At 38.9% G+C, this 19,662-nt stretch overlaps 1 protein-coding gene across 1 annotated transcript in view; it reads left to right on the top strand.

The window, feature by feature from the left end:
- The window catches only part of Atf6 (activating transcription factor 6), a 165,636-nt gene that overhangs the window by 104,440 nt on the left and 41,534 nt on the right, over positions 1–19,662 (top strand). Inside the window, exon 15 of the mRNA XM_060364651.1 lies at positions 15,834–15,918. Within this exon, the coding sequence (XP_060220634.1) occupies positions 15,834–15,918 (85 nt within the window). The remainder of the gene's footprint in view (positions 1–15,833; positions 15,919–19,662) is intronic.

Genomic DNA, 19,662 nt, shown 5'->3' with positions numbered 1-19,662 from the left:
TGTGAAATTGAGAAGCATTAATTAAAAAAAAAAATACTCTGTGGAATTTGTACCCAAGTAATGACTATGTAAAGAATCTTTGCATAATAATGGCCTCTAAAACTGTAAGGTAACTTTATTTTGTTCATAAAAAGATGGAGAGGTGGCTCAGTACTTAGCATTCTTGCAGAGGACCTGAGTTCTGTTCCCAGCACCCAGGAATAGCAGGTCAGATTGTCCACACATGCAGCATACATTCACACGTACACACTCACACATGTAAATAAACAAAATAACCTTTAAAAAATGTCTTTGCTAAACAAGCCTGTGAGCTTCTGTGCACCACTCCTTCTGAGTTTTCACATCAGCAGTGTTCGTCACGTGGGAGGATGGTGCTGGGGGAGCACTTGGAGATAGACCAGGAGCTGCAGAGTAGGAGATTCTAATTCACTAATATATAGACTTGAGGCCACCTACAAGCTTCTCTCCAAAACCATGCTGAGTGTAGTTCATCGTGGCACCTGCTCCCTAGAATAATGTAGAATGGAGGAGGAGAGCAGAGGATTTGTAGTTTTCTGTTAAGAAAAAAAAAAAAAAAAGCCTCAAAAGGTTAGGGTTAGGGCTTCTTTTTTCTTTCCTAAAAGACACTTATCTTGTAAAGATACAGTATCTTAAATTTAATTAATCCTGAGATGTGCTATAAATGGAAAATACTACTAGATTTTTTAAACTTTGAATAAATAAGTAAAATATAAATATATTGAATTAACGTAGATAATTAAAATTGGTTTCATCCATTTATTTTTACTTTCCTATTGTGTACATTAGAGATTTTAAAGTATTGTTTGGCGTATGTATATTAATAACAGTTATTATTAGTTATATATTTGTCGTCTATAGTTAACAGGTTTCACGAGGACATTTCTTCTGCTGTGTGTTTTCACCGCTTCCATACTTTCCCTCCCCACCCTCACTACCCCTTTCCTTCCAGACAATCTTGCTTCTACTTTCATATATATGTATATCCTATAAACATATTTCATACCTAGATATGATCTGTGTATCTGTTTGAAATCTAGTATTCTAAAATGAGAGAAAATACGTCCTTTGTTATTTCAGTTGATATGATGTCTAGTTGCCTCTCTTTTCCTTTAATTACATAATTCATTTTTTCTGAATAGCTAAAGCACTGTTGCTGCACATATGTGTCACATTGTCTTAGCCTGTTAATTTGTTGGTGTGCACCTCAGCTGATCCCATGCCTGCTGCGGCAGTCATGCATGCGCAAGTGTCTCCGTGGGATCGCTGACTTGGAGGCCTTTGCCACGTTCTCAGGAGTGGAGGGAGTGCTTCCGTCATGCTCAGTTCTCCTGTAGTCTGGGGCACCCTCACCGCTGCCCGTAGTGGCTGGACTGCTCTCTGCTCCCTCTTGCAGTGCGCATGCCAGGTCTCTCCTCACCCATGTGCAGCAGCACTTGGTTCTTGTTTCCTTAGGGGTGGGCCTTCTGACCGGGGCAGGTAGAACCTCTACACTACACTACACTACACGAACCTCTGGTGGTTAGAGGTGTTGAATTTTTTATATATTTTTTCATTTCATTTTTTATTTGTACTTTTTTTATTTTTACATTTTACTTGTATTTCATCTTTTGAGGTCTGTTCATTTCATTAGTCCCATTATTAATTCAAGTTGTTGTTTTTTAATTTAGTGTTGAGTTCCCTCTACATTCAGATTTTAATCCACTGTCATTTGGATAACTAGCAAAGATGTCTCTGTTGTTCCTAAAGCTTTCTCTTCAACTGCTTATTTTCTTGCCATAGAGGAGATTTTTTTTTTTATCCGTTTGTCAGGTCTTACCTGTGCCTGTGTCTTGAAATATTCTTGTGTTTTACTCTAGCAGTTTGAGAGTTTCAGGTCTTCTGTTAGGTCTCTGGTCCACTTTGAATTGACTTTTGTACAGCGTGAGAGGGTGAGCTCTAGCTTCATTCACCTGTATGTGGCATCCCTGCCACAAATCACATGACCGTGACAGTATGAGTCTGTTAGCTTTTATCCCCTGGGTCCCTGCTTCTGTCTCTTTGCTGGTACTGTCACCATACAAAACCACAGCCGTTGCCTCCAAGGGAACAGTTTGTTCAGGAGCCACAGAGGCTATATAGGGTCTAGGGCAGGTTTAGGTTAATATAAATGGAATAGAGAGGAGTTATAAGCCAAGACACTTTCAGATACATTGTTGAGGATATCTGTTGGGCAGGTTACAGCAAGTAACCTGCTGGGAGCTCTGCTGTTGACCTTGGATGTCTTAGAGCATTCTTAATTTTTGAGTTGGTAGAGACAGGGTCTTGTATTTAGTCAGGTCTTGTGTTACTCTCTAGAGTAACAGAATTTATAGAATGAATCACTGTGTGTGTGTGTGTGTGTGTGTGTGTGTGTGTGTGAAGGGGATTTATTAGAATAGCTCACTGCTGTGGTCCAGCTAATCCAACAATGACTGTCTATGAACTAAAGGTCTAAGAATCCTATAATTGTTCAGTTCACGAGGCTGGATGTCTCAGCTGGTGTTCAGTATACACTGGAGCCCTGAAGAAGTAGGCTCTAATACCACTGTACTACTGAAGGACTTACTAAAAAAAAAAGCAGGAACAAACAGGCAAAGAGCAGCTTCCTTCTTCCATGTCCTTATATAGGCTTCCAGCAGAAGACATGGTCTGGACTAGATCAAAAGATCTGGATTAAAGATGTGTATTGCCGCCTCAAAGATCTAGAGTAGAAGTAGGTCTTCTCACTTCAAAGTAAGCAAAAGTCCCTCACAGATTTTTGGGACCTAGTTAGTTCTAGGTGTAGTCAAGTCAAGAAAGAAGGATAGCTATTACAGGTCTGTTCAGATATTACAAAAGGATTTGCAAGTAGTCACAAGGCTATTACATCACATACAGAGGTGGGCAGTAAGTAGCAATGTAGGGGCTAAGACAGCCCAAGATACTTGGCTCTGTGACTGCAGCTTTCAGCCTGTCTACAGTCTCCACAGAAGCTTTAGTTCCATCCATTAGTCTTTGTCCACTTTACCCAGTGTTGATGCAGCTTCTTCTCCAAAACTCCAGATCATGGCACCATGGTGGTTTGGTAACTGTGGCTCTTCAGTGGAACTTGGATCAGGCATAGTGACACCTCCACTTACTCCTTTTGCTCAGGATTGCTTTGGCTACTTGGTGTCTTTTGTTCTTTCATATGTATATTAGAATTTTCTTCTGTGAAGAATTCATTGGAACTTTAGTGGTGATTGCATTGAGCTTATAGATCACATTTGACATCACATTTTTTTCCATTTTTTTTCCTTTTACTGAAGATAGATTGTCTCATACAATAAATCCTTATTACAGTTTCCCCTCCCTCTACTCCTCCCAGTTCCTTCCCACCTCCCTTACCCTCCAGATCCACTCTGTTTCTGGCTCTCATTAGAAAAGAACAGGCTTCTAAGAAATAACAACTAAACATGACCTAACAAAATATAAGATGAAACCAAAACCATCACATCAAAACGGGACAAAGCAAAACACAGAAAGAAAAGAGCCCCAAGAACAGGCATGTGAATCAAAGACCCACTCATTCATACATTCATGAGTTCCATAACAATACTACTCTAATAGCTATAATATATATGCAAATGACCTAGTGCAGACCCGTGTAGACCCTATGCTTGTTGCTTCTATTGTGTGAGTTTATATGAGCCTTGCTTAGTTGACTCAGTGGGTCATGTTCTGGTATCTTTATCTGCTCTGGTTCTCACACTCTTTCTGCCTCCTCTTCCATGGGGTTCCTTGAGCTCTGACAGGTGAGATTTAATGGAGCCATCCCATTTGGAGCTATATTCCCTAGGACTCTCTGTGTGTAATGTTTGACTGTGGGTTACTGTTCCCATCTGCTGAGGGGAAAACCTCTGATGAAGACTAGATAAGTATCTATGAATATAGCAGAGTACTATTATAAGTCATTTTATTGATGCTTTTTTATTTTATTTTACTTTTTAAGACCAGTAGTGTTTGGCTTTATCCTAGGTCTCTGGGCTGTCTAGTCTCTGGTTCTTGGTTACCCAAGCTGTGTTGGGTTCTGTCTTGTGGAGTGTACCTTAAGTCACATTAGACATTGATTGTTACTCCTGTAATGTGTTTTTAAACATCATAGTTCTAGAGTGAAGATTTCTGAGATAACTGAGATGATCCTTGGGATTGAGCTCAAACTTCCTGTAGTGGGCTATCATGGGTATAATAAGCTAGTCTCTGCAAATTTTTCTTTAGTAATTTTTTTTATTAATTTATTATCTAAGTCTTAACACATACTTCAATGAAAGCTATTCAGAGAGAAACTAAACTTTGTGACCAAGTCTTCTCAAAATCCAGCTTAGTTTTCGGACTAAGAATGCCTTAGAGGAATGATGGTGAGAATGTCCCTAAAGCATGCCTCTTAAATGCTGTATGTACTCTGGGCTTTGGGCAAGAGCCTATGATACTAGTATTCTATATCATTAGTTTAGAGATGTTCCATATGTTTTAGAAATAGGATAGGTAATAGGTTGGACTTCTTGTTTTGAATATTGAATTACTCTGTTGTTTTGTTTTATTTTTTGTTTTTTTTTTTGTTTTTAGCTAGACAAAAGATTATGTACCTCTTTTGCTAACAGTGCTGTCAGCAAGCCAGGCTCTTCTCAAGGAGCTCCTTTGAATACTTAGTGACATCCCTGTGGTTTCATTGAATTCCTGCATTGTTCCCATGTGGTACTCACTGCTCTCTTTTCTGTTTTACTTTTATACACTTCTGTAGAAAAGTAAGTGTTTTTAATCCACCTTTTATCCATTCTGGCGTTTTGCATGGACTAAATGTATAAAATGTTCTGATGTCATATTTGATCTTAGTCACAAAGCCGAGAAGCACTGAAAGTGGTTTCAATTAAATTGAACTAAAGGAAAAGTGATTCAAAGCCAAGACAGTTGTTTCTCTCATTTTCTGTAATATTTATGGCAGCTGGCACAGCTGAGCACATCCACGTATGGAGGAGTGTACTGAAGGGATACGTAACAATGCTGAGAGATCCAGAATTAAAGATCAGTTAAGTTTCATGGGCTTTTCTGTCTTACAGTTGAGCGTTTCTCATATCACTGTACTGAAAATGCTCTAAAGTGCCCCAGCCGTCCTCCTCCCCTGTCCCATGATTTTAGTAAGTGGCTCACTCTGAACAGCTGCAACTTATTCCCAACATCTGCACCGAGTGCTAATGTCCTCTAAGGCCATTGAAAACAATGCTCTCACCCCATTAACAGCCTCTATCATTCTCCACTGTTTTTCTAACTAAGTTAGGGAAGAGCGAGTGTAATATATCAAAGAGTAAGGAGCCCTGGGGCTGCTTATCTATGGTCATGTACATGAAGCTTTATTTGTCCTTTAGTTTTCTGTATGGAAAAGTTAAATAGTTTCTTAAGTATGAAAAGGTAGTTTGTTAAATATATAAAGAAATCTTTAAAATAGTCTTAGTTGCTATTAAATATAAAGATAAATCACTGTAGTTGAGAAGTATTTCAAAATCTTAAACAGCTAAATAGGAAGGTAAACTTGACATCTATTATCTCATTTCTCTACTTACATAATGGGGAAATTTTCTCTGATTACCCGAAAGTTCCACTTTGGGGCAAGCACAGAGTTATCAGATGTGTGTATTCCACAGCATCCTCCAGAACTTTTAGGGGCACCATCTGGAACTGGAGAAACTTAACAAACTAAGATTGCTCTCTGTAAGTAGTATTAACATCTAGCAAATAATTACTAGGTCATATAGAAAAAGGTGCCTTAGACATTCCTGCCGGCGTTTTGAGCTGGCAGTTAATATTTTTAATAAGCAAATAAATGAAACATAATCTTTTACATTTAAATGGTCATCTCATATGTTTACATTACAGTACAAACTAATATAAAGAGTAAAGTATAAAATGTAATGTATTAGGAAGAAGAAAATGGTTACTTATGAATGTAATTTCTGCTTATACTGTTAGAACAAAGATTAAGAGTATTGGAGAGAAATGAAGCCAGATATTTTGACTAACACAATGAATTATTGTAGCTTATTAAAAAATATCTCTTTGGCTGGGCATGGCCTGTACTCCCAGTACTGAGTAATCCAAGGCAGGAAGATTGAGAGCCCAAAGCCTGCCTGACTACATCAAACCAGCCCTGAGTATCATAGAGAGAGATGCTTTTTAAAAAATCCCTAATGTTATTGTACTTTATGCTGTTTACTTTGCAAGCACATTGATACATTTGCTTATAGATTAGCTGAGATATATACACTCTATAAAAATTTTCTGCAGAACTAACAGGTTTCAGTCATGTAAAGTTTTTAGCCATTTTTCCATCTTTTAACCACAGTAGAATGAATTACAGATTCATTCATAAGACCTTCCACTCCTCTTGACTTGCAACCTAAAAGAATAATTACTAATATTTAAGAATATGTACCTATTGACTATACCTATTTTGATTTTAACATGCTAAGATTGTTCAGGCAAATTCTTATTAGGATTCTGTTGGTAATATTGAAATTAGTCTTTTCATTGATATGAAATTGTATCTTTACCTTTACTTATAATCATTCTTAGTTGTTATTTTCTTAAATTTTCCTATTTGGGGATAGGAAGGAGACTCAGTGGTTAAAGCACCATAAGGCCTTGAGTTCAGATCTCCAGAATCCATGTAAATGCCAGGTGGGCATTTGTATGCCTGTGCCACTGTGAATACCTATGCTGTAGCGTCTGGATATTTATCTGTAGCCTTTAAACTAAGTGGCTAAACATGGTATTTTCCTGTGAGCTATTCTACATCTCGAATCTCTCTCTACACCCAAATCCTCAGATCCTAAAGTCAGGTAGAGGGTTTTCTTAAAGGTCTGCTGTTACATTTTAAAAAATCAAACAGATATGATAAAAATTACCCTATGATTCTGTGCACAGAGTCACAGAGCATGAAGAGGCCCAAGAGATAATGTAGGCCCCCACACCCATTAGGTAAAAAGATCCAGCTGAGATTTAGATCCAGCTGTGTTGACCATAGTTTTATTCCATTACCAAAGCAAAGTTTTAAAAATAACAAAGGAAAATGACATTAAGGTCCTACAAGTAGAAAGTACTCTTCCCTTGTGTGAAGCATTTGAGCTAATTAATAGCGCTGGGCTCTGCCCACTACTTGGGTAGATTTCTGGGATTTCCCTTAGTAAAAGAAAATCAACATTCAAGTCCCAGCATCTGTCTTGATGATCTGCTGCTGGCTGGAGCCTCCCAGATGACAGTCAAGTTAGACTCCTGTCTGCAAGCATAGCAGAGCATCATTAATAGTGTCACAGGCTGGCACTATGGGGTGGGTCTCAGGTTGGGTCAGTTATTGGTTGGACATTCCCTCAATCTTTGTTCCCCCTTTATCCCTGAACTTCTTGTAGACAGGGTCATTTTTGGAACAAAGGTTTTGTGGGTGGGTTGTTGTTTCCCTCCTTCCACTAGTCCTGCCTGGCTAGGAGGTGGTCACTTCAGCCTTCATGTCTCTCCCTGTTAGGAGTCTCAGCTAGAGTCACACCTGTATCCCCCCAGGAGCCACAAGCCAAGCATGGAGCAGAGCTCAGGGGCTCCTGTGGGTTTTGGGGGAAAGATAGAAGGACCTGGGGGGGGGACAGGAACCTCACAAGAAGACCAACAGAGACAACTAATCCAGTCCCATGGGGGTTTACAATGACTGCGACATCAACTAAGGAACATGCATGGTCTGGACTTATTTCCCCTGTACATATGTGGCCGATAGGCTGCTTGGTCTTCATATGGTGGAGTGGGTGGGTGGGGTTACTGTTTCTAACATGGACTCTATTGGCTGCTTTTGGATCCCTTTTCCCTGGCAGCGCTGCCTTTCCTGGCCTCAGGGGTGAGGATATGCTCAGTCCTTATGTGACCTGATATGCTTGGGAGGGTTGATACAGGAGGATGGGGGCCTCCCCTTTTCTAGGGAGGAATGGAGAGGGGAAGGAGGGGAAAGGGGGACTTGAAAAAGCGAAGGGAGGGAGCATCCTTGGCATGTAAAATAAATAAACTAAAAAAAATCAATATCCAACAGTATAATAAGGAAAAGTATCTACCAAATTTTACTTATATTTAATACAAAAATTCTGCTTCCTTTTTTGTGTACTTCCAGTCAGAAAGATATACCATCCTTTACAGAACCCCAAACCATGTACTATTTGGATGCTGAACAGAATGAGAAAATAGTATATATAAATGATCTTCACAGCATCTGATCTCTATGAATGACATGGATGGTGCTTATTCCTCTCATTAAGGGAGGGTCTCTCAACCAGGACTCAGCAGTATAGCTGGTCTAGCCAGCTTGCTGTTCAGATCTTGTCTTTGCCTTCTAAGGCTGGAAACTTGGAGCTTTAGGAGCTCTGTGCCATGGACCATGTGTGTGTGTGTGTGTGTGTGTGTGTGTGTGTGTGTGTGTGTGTTTGTGTGACGGTTTGTAAATTCTGAGAAACTCAAATTATTTTCTTTCCCAATGTCACATATTTTTATATTTATTTAACTTCTCAATTTCCTATGCTGGAATGCTAGTTTGGTTTTTCTTGGGGGGGGGGGGGGTCCCTGTGCTATGAATTTCTTTTTACGTTGTTATATATGCATTGTTTATTATTCCATGTCATTTGTACATATATTTTTAGTTCTTTGTTGGTGGGTGAAGTTTTTCCATAACTTCCATGAATCCAAAGCTTGCAAGCATTTGATAAGTCTAAAGAGTGAACTAATGATTCTATTCCCACTGAAAGATTTAACTTGTTTTAAGAGTGATGATGTAAAACTTCAAGCACAGTTAACTCTTCCCACCCCACTAAAAACCCCTAGAATAGTACTATCTTTGTATAATACTTTCCCAAGAGGCTCTCATCTGTTCAGTCATTGTTGGTAAGCGACACTGTGTGAGACCTAGCGCTGCACGAGAGGACTCAGAACACATTTCTTCTGGTGCTTCAGCATCAATGCATTGTTCATAGCAGCCCTGTGGAAGGCCCACAGAAGAGCCCTAGACACTTCTCACATCGCCTTAAAAGCTTCCCTGCATGGGATAGTATGTTAAAATATCAGTGTCTGTTCTTTAGAGACATTTGTGTAACATCTGGGCTCTGATGAGGAAGGCAAATGATTTCTAATTAGTCTGATTGTTATGGGTTGTTCTTCATGTTACTATTTCTCACAAACATATTTTCTAATTAGATACCTGGAACTCTCTCCTTTAGCTTATCTTATGTATGTATGTTTTAGTTTGCCATAGTTTTAGATAATTTTGAAATAAATTTTCCATAATTTGAGAATATTTTGAAAACTGAGATATAATAACTTAAACCTACTGAAATGTATCTACTTCATGTCCTGTTGACTTAAGACTTCCTTTATAAAGGAAAAAGATGGTCCAGTTATTTAAAAAGCTGTAGCTGGGCATTGGTGGTGCGTATGCTTCAATCCCAACACTGGAGGCAGAGGCAGGTAAATCTCTATGAGTTTTAGGACAGCCTGGTCTACATAGTGAGATTCAGGCCAGCCAAGGCTATATAGTGAGTCCTTGTCTCAAAATAAATAAATAATTAAATTGTAACAAGTTTTTCTTTTTGTTGTTGTTGTTGTTTTTTAATTTGCCTATATTCTAGGGCCCTGGATAAAAAAAAATTCAAACATCTTTTCACCTAGTCATCATCTTTGTAGATCAGCTCTAAATTCCTTTAATTACCAGTGAATCGCATCGGTCAGTTAAATATTGATCAGCCATGGTGGAATTGGGAATGCATTAGGAAATAGGCATTTAGTTGTAAACAAGATTGTGAAGGTTTAAAAAGCTTTTCTAAGGATGTGAGTGAGTAATACCCACTATAATTGGACAGCCACAAGTTGACCAGAGCAATTTATTAGTCATTTCTTATTAAATCATGTCTAGAATGTGAGAAAATAATATGAAATGAAATTGGGAAAGTCAGCTGTTCCTTATACAGTGCTTTGCCAAAATATTCTCACTGTTTAATAAAGCTGACCACTCACATTATATATATATATATTTTATATAATATATATAAATGAATCTTATTCTTAACAGTAAATAAATAGAAACATGAAGTACAATATGTTAATTGATTTAACAGTGATAGCTATCGGAGATTGTGCGGACATTAAAGCAGACTACACAGCCACAAGGCATGTGGGGAGCTTCCTATAGAGACTGGTATAAGAGCCATATCTCAAGGCAAACTTGTTTGACTTTATTCGAATTTCAAACTCACTTTTTCTGTTGACTTTGCCACAATTATCAGGATTCCATTACATGTGAAATATTTTCTCTTGTCAGACTAGAAATGTTGGCTCCTTCTTGGGCCATCTGTTGTGCGCTAATGACTGTGGTTCCCTCCTCCTGACACGTGTTAGTGGCGCGGAAGCGTGCTTTATATTTCCTTTTATTTGGTCTGCAGTTTTATTGCACACATTAGTGGTACAAATACCACGTTCATTTTAGCTGTTTCTACTAACTGTTTCTCGTGTGGGGATGAGTAATGTACTTTGCTTATGTTTTTAACGTGGTAAGAAGCGCTACATCATGGGCAGTTTAATAGACTTTAAATGATGACATTCCACTTAATTTTACTACCTCTAATTTTTTTCTAGCAATTTCTGCTTGCATGCTATTTTACTCTGTGTGTCCGTACATTCTGATGATTTTAAATTTCCTAATTTGTTTAGTGAGTAGACGCTTGGTTTCTAATCAACAGTTTGTGTAATCAGTTCCAAGTGTTGTGGAGTTCAGCAGTAACCTTGACAGGCCCACTTGTGCCTGCTGCCCTGGGCCTTCTGTTTTTGAAGTTTGGCAGTCTGAAAGATAGTTGATAAGAGGAAGAGGTGTACAGTGACAGTGGAAAATTAGTGCTTCCTACAGTGGGAAGTCAGAGAAAACTCAAAGCTGGTTGCAGAGTAAAGGATGGACGTTACTTTAGTTTTTAATCTGGTCTTAATGGTTTCTATATTTGAAAAACAAGCCATCTCAGGAATTCAGTGGCTATAGGCCAAATCAAAAGAGTCCGTTGTTGTTAGAGTTGGCCTGATAAACGAATTTTTCTGACTCACCGTGGGCCATCGCGATGCAGTGAGAGCTGTTGCTGCCATCCTCGCAGCCTTTACAAACTGCGGCTCCTCACTCTTAGGGACTGGCTGTGGTTGGCATTCCTTCCTGTCAAAGATAGATGCCTACACTGAGCCAGAGCCTTCTCATAATAAGAGAAGCTGTTCCGTCTAGTGTGACTTGAACTGGCTAGAGTAGAGATTTTGTTTTAAATGTATACTTTATTCAGTTATAAATAAGCATTTCACTCATGAGCTTTTGATGTAAAAATTAGCACTTTGGTTTTAAGTCTAAGTCTAGTGTTCAGAGTTCCATATTTTCTTTCTTCCATAAACCATACTCACAATCCATTTGCCATAATTTCCAGCTATCATTTATAATTACTTTCAATTATAAGAACTTACAGATCATTAAACAGTGTAGTGCAAACTTGCTGTTTTCGTGTCTTTTAGTTTTGCAGTGAGAAAAATAAGGTTACCCTAGTTACCTTGAGCAAGCTGTTTTCACTTAGCTCATCAGTTTATGTAATAAATATGCAGTCACGCTAACAGATCAGCAATTAGAAAAAATTAGCAATTGGTTTAGTAAGTCAGTTTGTATTCTCTGGATATGTAGAACCAACATTCGTTAACCCTCAGTTGGGCCTTAATTTTATTTTGAGTTACTGTCGTAAATTCATAAATTCCAGCTAAGAACATGCCTTATGTTTTTGCTCATTCTGTCTCTGATGCTCTCGCTTCCTTAAGAACATGAAATGCCATTTAGCGTTGTGCTGTGTTCTCACACTTACTCTAACATGTTGCGCGGGAGAGGGAGTTGGAGGGCTGTGTAGAACGGCATCTTAGAGCTCGTATACTGGCCGACGTTGAAACGCTGATGCTTTGTTCTCACAGTGCAGCCCTTTGAGGTTTCTCTGATAACCTGCCGGAGTATGAACAACAAGGTATCAGCTGAGGATTTAATCCACACAGTTCTATCCCTGAAGGTGGCCTGTACCTCATTGGCCCTGTACAGGATTTCAGAAGCCTGTTTGAAAATGTCTTAAAATAAATGACAAGGTTTTGAATTGCAATGTTGATATACATTTATTTCTAGAGCAATATCCTTTTTACTTCTAAATAGCTTAACTTTTGTTGTAGTTGATTATTTTAACTGACGTAATATGAAGGAAACAATTTTGTTCAAATTCATCAAACCATACCTCTACTTTTCCAGGACTGAATTTTCTCCATTAGTTTATTAAAATGCATTTAGATGAAACTAGAGGAGGGTCCAATAACTGTGGCTTTTCTGTGCTGTTAAAAATTAACAAAAGACATAGTGGTGCACGCCTTTAATCTTGACACTTGAGAGACAGAGGCAGGTGAGTCTCTAAAGCCATTCTGGTCTACATAGCAAGTTCCAGGGTAGCCAGGGACACTCAGGGATACCTGTCCTAAAAGAAAGTTAATGAAGCTGTCCCTGATTGTTTGGTTTTTTTTAAAGGTTTATTTATTTATTATTTACACAGCGTTCTGCCTGCATGTGTGCCTGTATACCAAATGAAGGGCACCAGACCTCACTACAGATGTTTATGAGCCCAGGTAGTTGCTGAGAATTGAACTCAGGACCTTTGAAAGAACAGCCGGTGTTCTTAACCTCTGAGCCATCTTCCCAGGCTGTCCCTGATTGTTAACCTTTATTGAATTTGTGGTGATTGATTGATTGTGGTGATTGAATTTGTGGTGTGTATTGATTCACAGACAGATCCTGTAACTAGTTATTAGATGACGCTTTAGACTTTGACAGAAAATCCAGTGTAGTAGTGACCTAGGAAAATCAAACCTTTATCTCCATCTCATATAACTTTTAAAGATCTTGTTCTGACTCCCTGGTTACCAGGCTCCTTATCTCCTGTTTTATTGCTCCGTAATCCTCTGGTTGCAGCCTCCATTTCATAGCCCAGTGTGGCTACTCCAGTTGTAGCTGCCACGTGTGCTTTCTAGCTGGCAGGAGGGAGAACAGGAGCCTTCCATCACTGCCGTCTCAAAGAAGTTCTTTCATTCAGACTGCACCGCCTCACCTGGCTGCCGAGGAGTCTGAGGTGTATGGTCTTTGCCGTATGCCCAATTAATTGTCATGGGTTCTATTTCTATTTCAAAATTATAGCAGCAGGAGACCATATATTAGGGGGGGAAATCAACATTTCTCTCTCAGTACACATTGTTTTCCCCAAGAAAATAAAAATCTGGATTTCTGTTCTCTACAACATCCTCCATAGTACAGTGCTTAATATGTGGCAGATGGGTGTACTCAGTAAATGTTTTCTGTGATGAGTGGTAGCTCATAATTACTTGTTGACTGACAAGTTCCTAGTTTCTACTCTTATAACTAATAGGATTAATGGACTAAATCAGAGTGAGATAAACGCAGGGAAATAATTTGAACTTCATTGTTGGTTTATGGACCTTTTTTTTTTCAAAGAAAGTAAAGAAAACTGTGCTATCCTAATTATATATGTGTAATATATTTTATATAAAATACTGTTTCAATTAGTCATATACTAGCTTTGTCTCCCTTAAGTTTTGATTAGTAAAATTAGCACTTTAAGTTATAGGCTACATCATGTGTGATGCCCTAGATTCTACCCCTAGCAGTGGGAAAAAAAAGTAAGTCTAGGCACACACTTGTAAGCCCAGCTCTCAGGAGGCAGAGGCAGGAGGGGTCAGAGCCAGCTACATGGCACATACCAAGTTCTAGGCCAACTTATTTGCATAGTGAGACCCTTAAACAAAGAATGGCTGTCCCACAGTTTGCGTGCCTTTAATGATGAGAAAAAAAGGCTGGTTAACTTTAATATGTGTGTAAATATGATATGTGATTCTTTTTTATAAACAATAGCATAACTTTTAATTTCCTGCTATAAAATGTAGGAGACATAACAGTTTTTTAAAAACCATGTTTAGAAACATCCAGATCTTTGCAGGAAACTCACAATTAAGTCTGAGCCTGATTTTAACCCTATTTCACCAATGTGATCTGCGTGTTTATTTTTACAGTAACCTTAATTTGGGGCTTGCACTTTAAGGGTTGTTTTGTTATTCAATTTGGAGCCTGTGAAACCATATTTTAATTATAGAGATTAAGTTATTTATAATTTTCATAACAGGAAGATGAGCAAATTGTGTTTCTTCTAGGTTATAATTTATTATCTTCCTCTCAGAAATGTGTGATCTTTGTGTCTAACAATGCAGTTAAAAAAACTAAACGGGGAAAGAAAAACAAGCCTCCTTCCCCCAGTGCTGGGATTCTGTCAGCCCCTCGCTCTTCCCTCCACGCTTGAAAAGTGTGTTCTCATGGAACTGTGGCTTTGACTCCCACAAAGCACAGTAATTAGTGGAAATGCCTCCACACAGATCTGCTCATGTTCACTTATTTTAACTTGTCATTCATGGTCTAGGATTTTTTCTTTCCTTTGCTGATAACTTCATTTATCAGCCATATCACAGCAGCATTTTAGCAAGTTTGTTGAGTAAATGATAGAACAGCGACTGTAGGGACAACAACCAAAAGCCATGACAGAAAGGTTCAACTTAGATTCTGTCTTAGCTCAGTCTAACATGCTTCCTTCGTAGAAATACTGTCAGAGCCTTTATCCCTGTGATAATTTTATGTGTTTGCTAGGAAGGAGTTGTTAGCAATAGTAGTTACTATCAAAGTCACAAGTCCTTTATGACCAGCTTTAGGATGTCTACAGAAGTACCTACATTTTCCAAACTACTCAACATCCCCACTCTTCCACAGCCAACCCTCCCGTGGCTTATTCTTACATTGAGTAGTTGTGTGGCATGGGCATGTGTGCACAGGTCAGAGGCTGGTCTCAGGACTTGTTCCTGAGACAAGGTCTCTCCTTGACTTGGAGCTCTCCAGTTAGGCTAGGCTGGTGAGCCACTGAGTCCAGGACACCTTCTATTTCCGTTTCCCTGGTGCTGGGATTACAGCATCTCCAGACCTGGCTTATGTGTATTGTGGTATCAAACTTGGGTCCTTATTTTGTACAGCAATTTGAACTACTTCCACAGCCCACACACATCTTAGTGTGCTCTGTTACAGCTAAATATCTAACAGTCTGACATTTTACCTCAAAGGAATACACACGGCAGTCAGGCCCTAGGCTCTGGACCTGCTTTAGCCTTTTACATGTTGATAATTTGGGAGAATTTTGGAAGAAAAAAAAGGTTTCTTTTCTATACAGTTTGAAAATGACTGTTTAGTTGGATGCTACTTTGGCATCTTATAACATTATCTACCCCAGCCCCCATCATTCTGTAGGGCTGGAAACTGAGATCTGGACAAAAGGTACAGTCTTGTGCAGGCCCTACAGTTACTTAGTGGCATGACTAGAATTAAGACCTGTTGTCTTAATAACTTGGCCAGTACTCTTTATGGTGTCCTAATCATACATTGTTATAAAAATCGAGAAGCATTAAAAAATTGTGGTGTGTCTAGCAATGATAGCCCCAGTAAATATGTATTACATTAAGATCATTTGTAGTTATTTCTAAGTCAAGTTCATATTTAAAAAAACTAATATTTCATGACCTGAGTGAAATGTTAGCTTCCTGAAAATTGTTAAGTGTGGAATATCCCTGGACTAAGCCAGTCGTGATGTATAAGACTGTCCTTTTTCTCATTTTAGGATCATCTGCTGTTACCAGCTACTACTCATAACAAGACCACAAGGCCAAAAATGTCAATTGTATTACCAGCAATAAACATAAATGGTAAGTTGAAATTTTGGTTTGTCAACACAAGAGTGTTTTACTTAACAGATATTCCCTGGGTCAATGAAAGGTCATTCAAGATAGTCACTCAAATTTATACTATTATTTTGGAAATGTTTCCTCACTGTTTTTATAAAATATTAATTTTAATTTTATTATTTTTATTTTTAAGCTACTATATTTCTTAAGATTTTATTTTTTTTTTAAGAATGATATGCATTAGGAGAGCTATGTACAGGTGGCCGCAGAGGCCAGAAGAGGCTATTGGACCCCCTGGAGCTGGAGTTAAAGGAGGTAGCTGCAAGTGAGGGCACAGTGAAACCACTGAACTAGACGACTTTGTGGGTAGAAAGTAAAGTTTCTATGGAAAACCAAACTGCTGGGCTGTGTCTCAGAGCCCAGAGAACAGCAGATGGTGGGCGGGAGCGAACCTGCTGGTCCACATCGTCTTGCCTCCACATGCTTTCCTCTAAAGATACTCATGAGATAGTCCTACTATGACTCGATGAAGGACAGTTTATTCCAAATGTACTGTTATGTTCAGAAGACTGTATTTGTGAAATCTTGTTATTTCTTATCCATAGCCACTTGGGTTTCTCTGCCTGAACTCTAACTTTGGTCAGTTCATTTTCATAGAAGTTATTTTCTAAACATCACCCAGGCAGAACCAACTTGATTTTGTTCTTGAGATTGGGCTCTTATGCAATGCAGTGCCTGGTTTTGTTTTATAGCAGTGAGGTGTCCATTTATATCAGGCCAGAAACAATAAAATGCTGTTTGACTCTGTTTATCTTGTCCTAGAAACTAATTTGTAAAGATAAATCTTTTCTGAATTTGGAAAATACAATTGTTAAAAGATCATTTCCTTTTTAATCTGTTCCAGATTTTTTTTTTTTTTTTTTTTTTTGTAAACCAAATCTGAGTATTTTTCCTTTTACGATATCGTAAACTTAGGAAACTTAAGATTAAAATTTAAGAACTGCTCACAGAGAACGTGCCATATGATAAGTCCAGTGCTGTGCTGTGCCTCTTCTCTGAACCGTGCCCTCACCCTTTTGGAATGAGGATTTTGGATATTTTTCAGGTTAGAGCTTGAATTTATTTACCAGCCTCAGAGCTTGCACGTTGCTGGGTGGTATCCTCATTCTCCTTTCTCCTGCAGTCCCCCCCACATCTTCGAGGTGCAATAGCAGGCTTAATTCCTCAAACTTTCTTTGTTGCGGTCACCTGCACCATCTTCACCAGTGACTTTGCAGCAACACATCTTTCATCTCTCAGCACAGCCTCCGGCTGCAAAGCCTCCAGCTGCAAAGCCAGTTCATTTAGCCTTTCTTGATGCAGGTGTCCCTTTTGCGCCACCTCAGCTCCCACATCCACATGACTGGAGTCAGATCTTGTTGTCACTTAAAAGCACTTACTTACTTTGAAACCTCCTCCCCAAACACCCCACTCTCTGACCATTATTTAATCCTTCAATGACCACATTCCAGCTGTTCTTCTCCCTCACAGATGCAATCCTTTGATCCTGACACCTTTACTAAACCTATCTCATCCTTACTGGTCATACTTTTTTCTGACCTAGATCCCATGGTTCCTTACTGTCACCGCTCTTGCAAATACCCCTTGATTCTTAGCCTCCTTTCATTCTTCGTATCTCCTACCAGTCCCCAAATCCCACCCTAGTTAAATCTAACTATTCTGTCAGGCATTTGAAACTAGCTAGAAAATACCAACCAATCCAGTCAAGTTGGTTGACTTCAAGTTTATGACCGTTGATTTCAGTGGGACATTCAGTACTGCCAGTCCTTGCTAATGAGTTTGCTTCTTCCCTCCAAATCAAGAATCTTCTGATCTTCATTTCTCAAATCTCCACTGTATCCCTTCTCCAACCCCCAGCTTATAAACTCATCAAGAGCTACACTGAAAAAATAAATAAATCATGCAAGGACTGTGTCACATGTCTGCTACCATCAGCCAGCTGCAGCTGCACCACGACCTCTGCCCCTCCTCCTGATGCACTGACAGAAAAGTTTCTTCCCTTGGGTTCCAGATCTGCTTTACCACTTATCACATATGCATTGTTAGGGAAGTGAATGAACTTCTCTGCCTTCAGCTTTCTCAGAACGTTTAGTAAGATGTATGTCCTGTCATTTGTATGTTCAGAAGTTTCATGAGCCTTCGAAATAAAAGTGAGTTGTGGTTGATCCTCACTGACTTGATGGTGCCTGTAGAATTTTGGAGAGGTTGGTAAACAAGAAAAAGTAGAGACAGAAAGTTTATAGAGTAACTGGTTTCTATAGGACACCATCTATAGATGGGAAGAGGAATTTGATTTTCCAACTTGAGCAACGTAAATGTATTTCCAGGTCAGTGTTTGATCTTAGATTATTATAAATTTTGTCAGCTCAAGCTGAAGAGAAAAGACTCAGAAACAGAAAGAAAGTAAGATATAAACATAAAATTTATATCATTTTGAAATTACTGGTCACAGGCTAATGAGATAATTCAGTGGTTGAAGGTCTGACAAACTGACCCCTCATGAAGGAGGGCAATTCCTGCAGGGTTTCCTCTGACCTCCATATGTGTGCCATGGTGTACACTCCTGTACATATATAACATACATGCATACACACACAAATAAATGTGATAAAAATTTAAAGAAATTACTGACAATATCATTTTTTGTTCTTCATTTTGTATTCTCTGTGTTATTTAAACTTCTTTGTCTCTTAAGAGAGTTAAAAGCAAGTTAGTAAAGCTGTGAGAAAGACTTTGCCTGAGGAAGTCTTCATGTTGAAAACAAATTGAAATAAAATAAATTTTACATACCTATTCAAAGAGTTTTCAAAACTGTTTGCATAGTTGGCAGAGAAATAGATGGGAAAGGAAAAACTGTTACTTTTAAGGAAAGGGATTATGGAAGCCTGATTTTAGTGCTGTAGGTCAACAGCTTCTGCTTTTAAGTTATTTTCGTGTAAAGGAAACTACGCGTTTCCTTCACTGTTGATAAGTAATTCAACAAAACAGAATGTGGAGGAGGTTCTTCGTGGGAGCTACTTTACAAATGTCTTCCCTGGAGAAATGAAGCTGATGTCAGCAGCCTCATTTCATCATTGGCCAGTGCTGTCACTGACTTGTTCTCACTGTTGTCTTTCCCCTGTGTGCCATGAAACTTCTAGTGCACACACTACAAACAACACTGCTGCTACAGTTCTGCCTGAGTAGAGCAACAAATGACACCAGGCTAAAGGATAATTATATTTAGTCTCAAAATGGCCTCCATGCAATGGAAATTAGAGCTGACCAGCAGTGGTATGCAGACGCCTGTGCCAGCTCATGAGACACAGTTTTAGGTGGAGACAGCTTAGCAGAATGTTAGGAAACAACCTGGCCAGATGCATGTGTTGCTGTCTTTTTATAATAGGAGAATGTTGATACTGATACACTACTCTCGGTGATTAAAGTTGTGTGGAAGTGGCTCTCCCAAAGCAAATTACTTGGAAATTGTCCTGTTGGTGCTGCTCAAGCAGGCTGGCTGTCTAGTAGGCTGAGTTGTGCCTTTTACTCATGCAGATTTATTTGTTCTTAGAAGCCTGCAGGTTCTTGGGGGGCGGTTTCACAACCCTGCATTTCTATTGTAATCACTATAATTCATTTTATTTTATAGTTATATCCAGAAAGTTAAGTGATTGGAACTGTTAATATAATGTATAAGCATAGTTCTCTCCAATTTTTGATTTCTGC

The sequence above is a fragment of the Meriones unguiculatus genome, chromosome 11, assembly GCF_030254825.1.
Source record: "Meriones unguiculatus strain TT.TT164.6M chromosome 11, Bangor_MerUng_6.1, whole genome shotgun sequence".
Taxonomy (NCBI): Eukaryota; Metazoa; Chordata; class Mammalia; order Rodentia; family Muridae; genus Meriones; species Meriones unguiculatus.
This window is presented reverse-complemented; position numbering and strand designations above follow the sequence as displayed.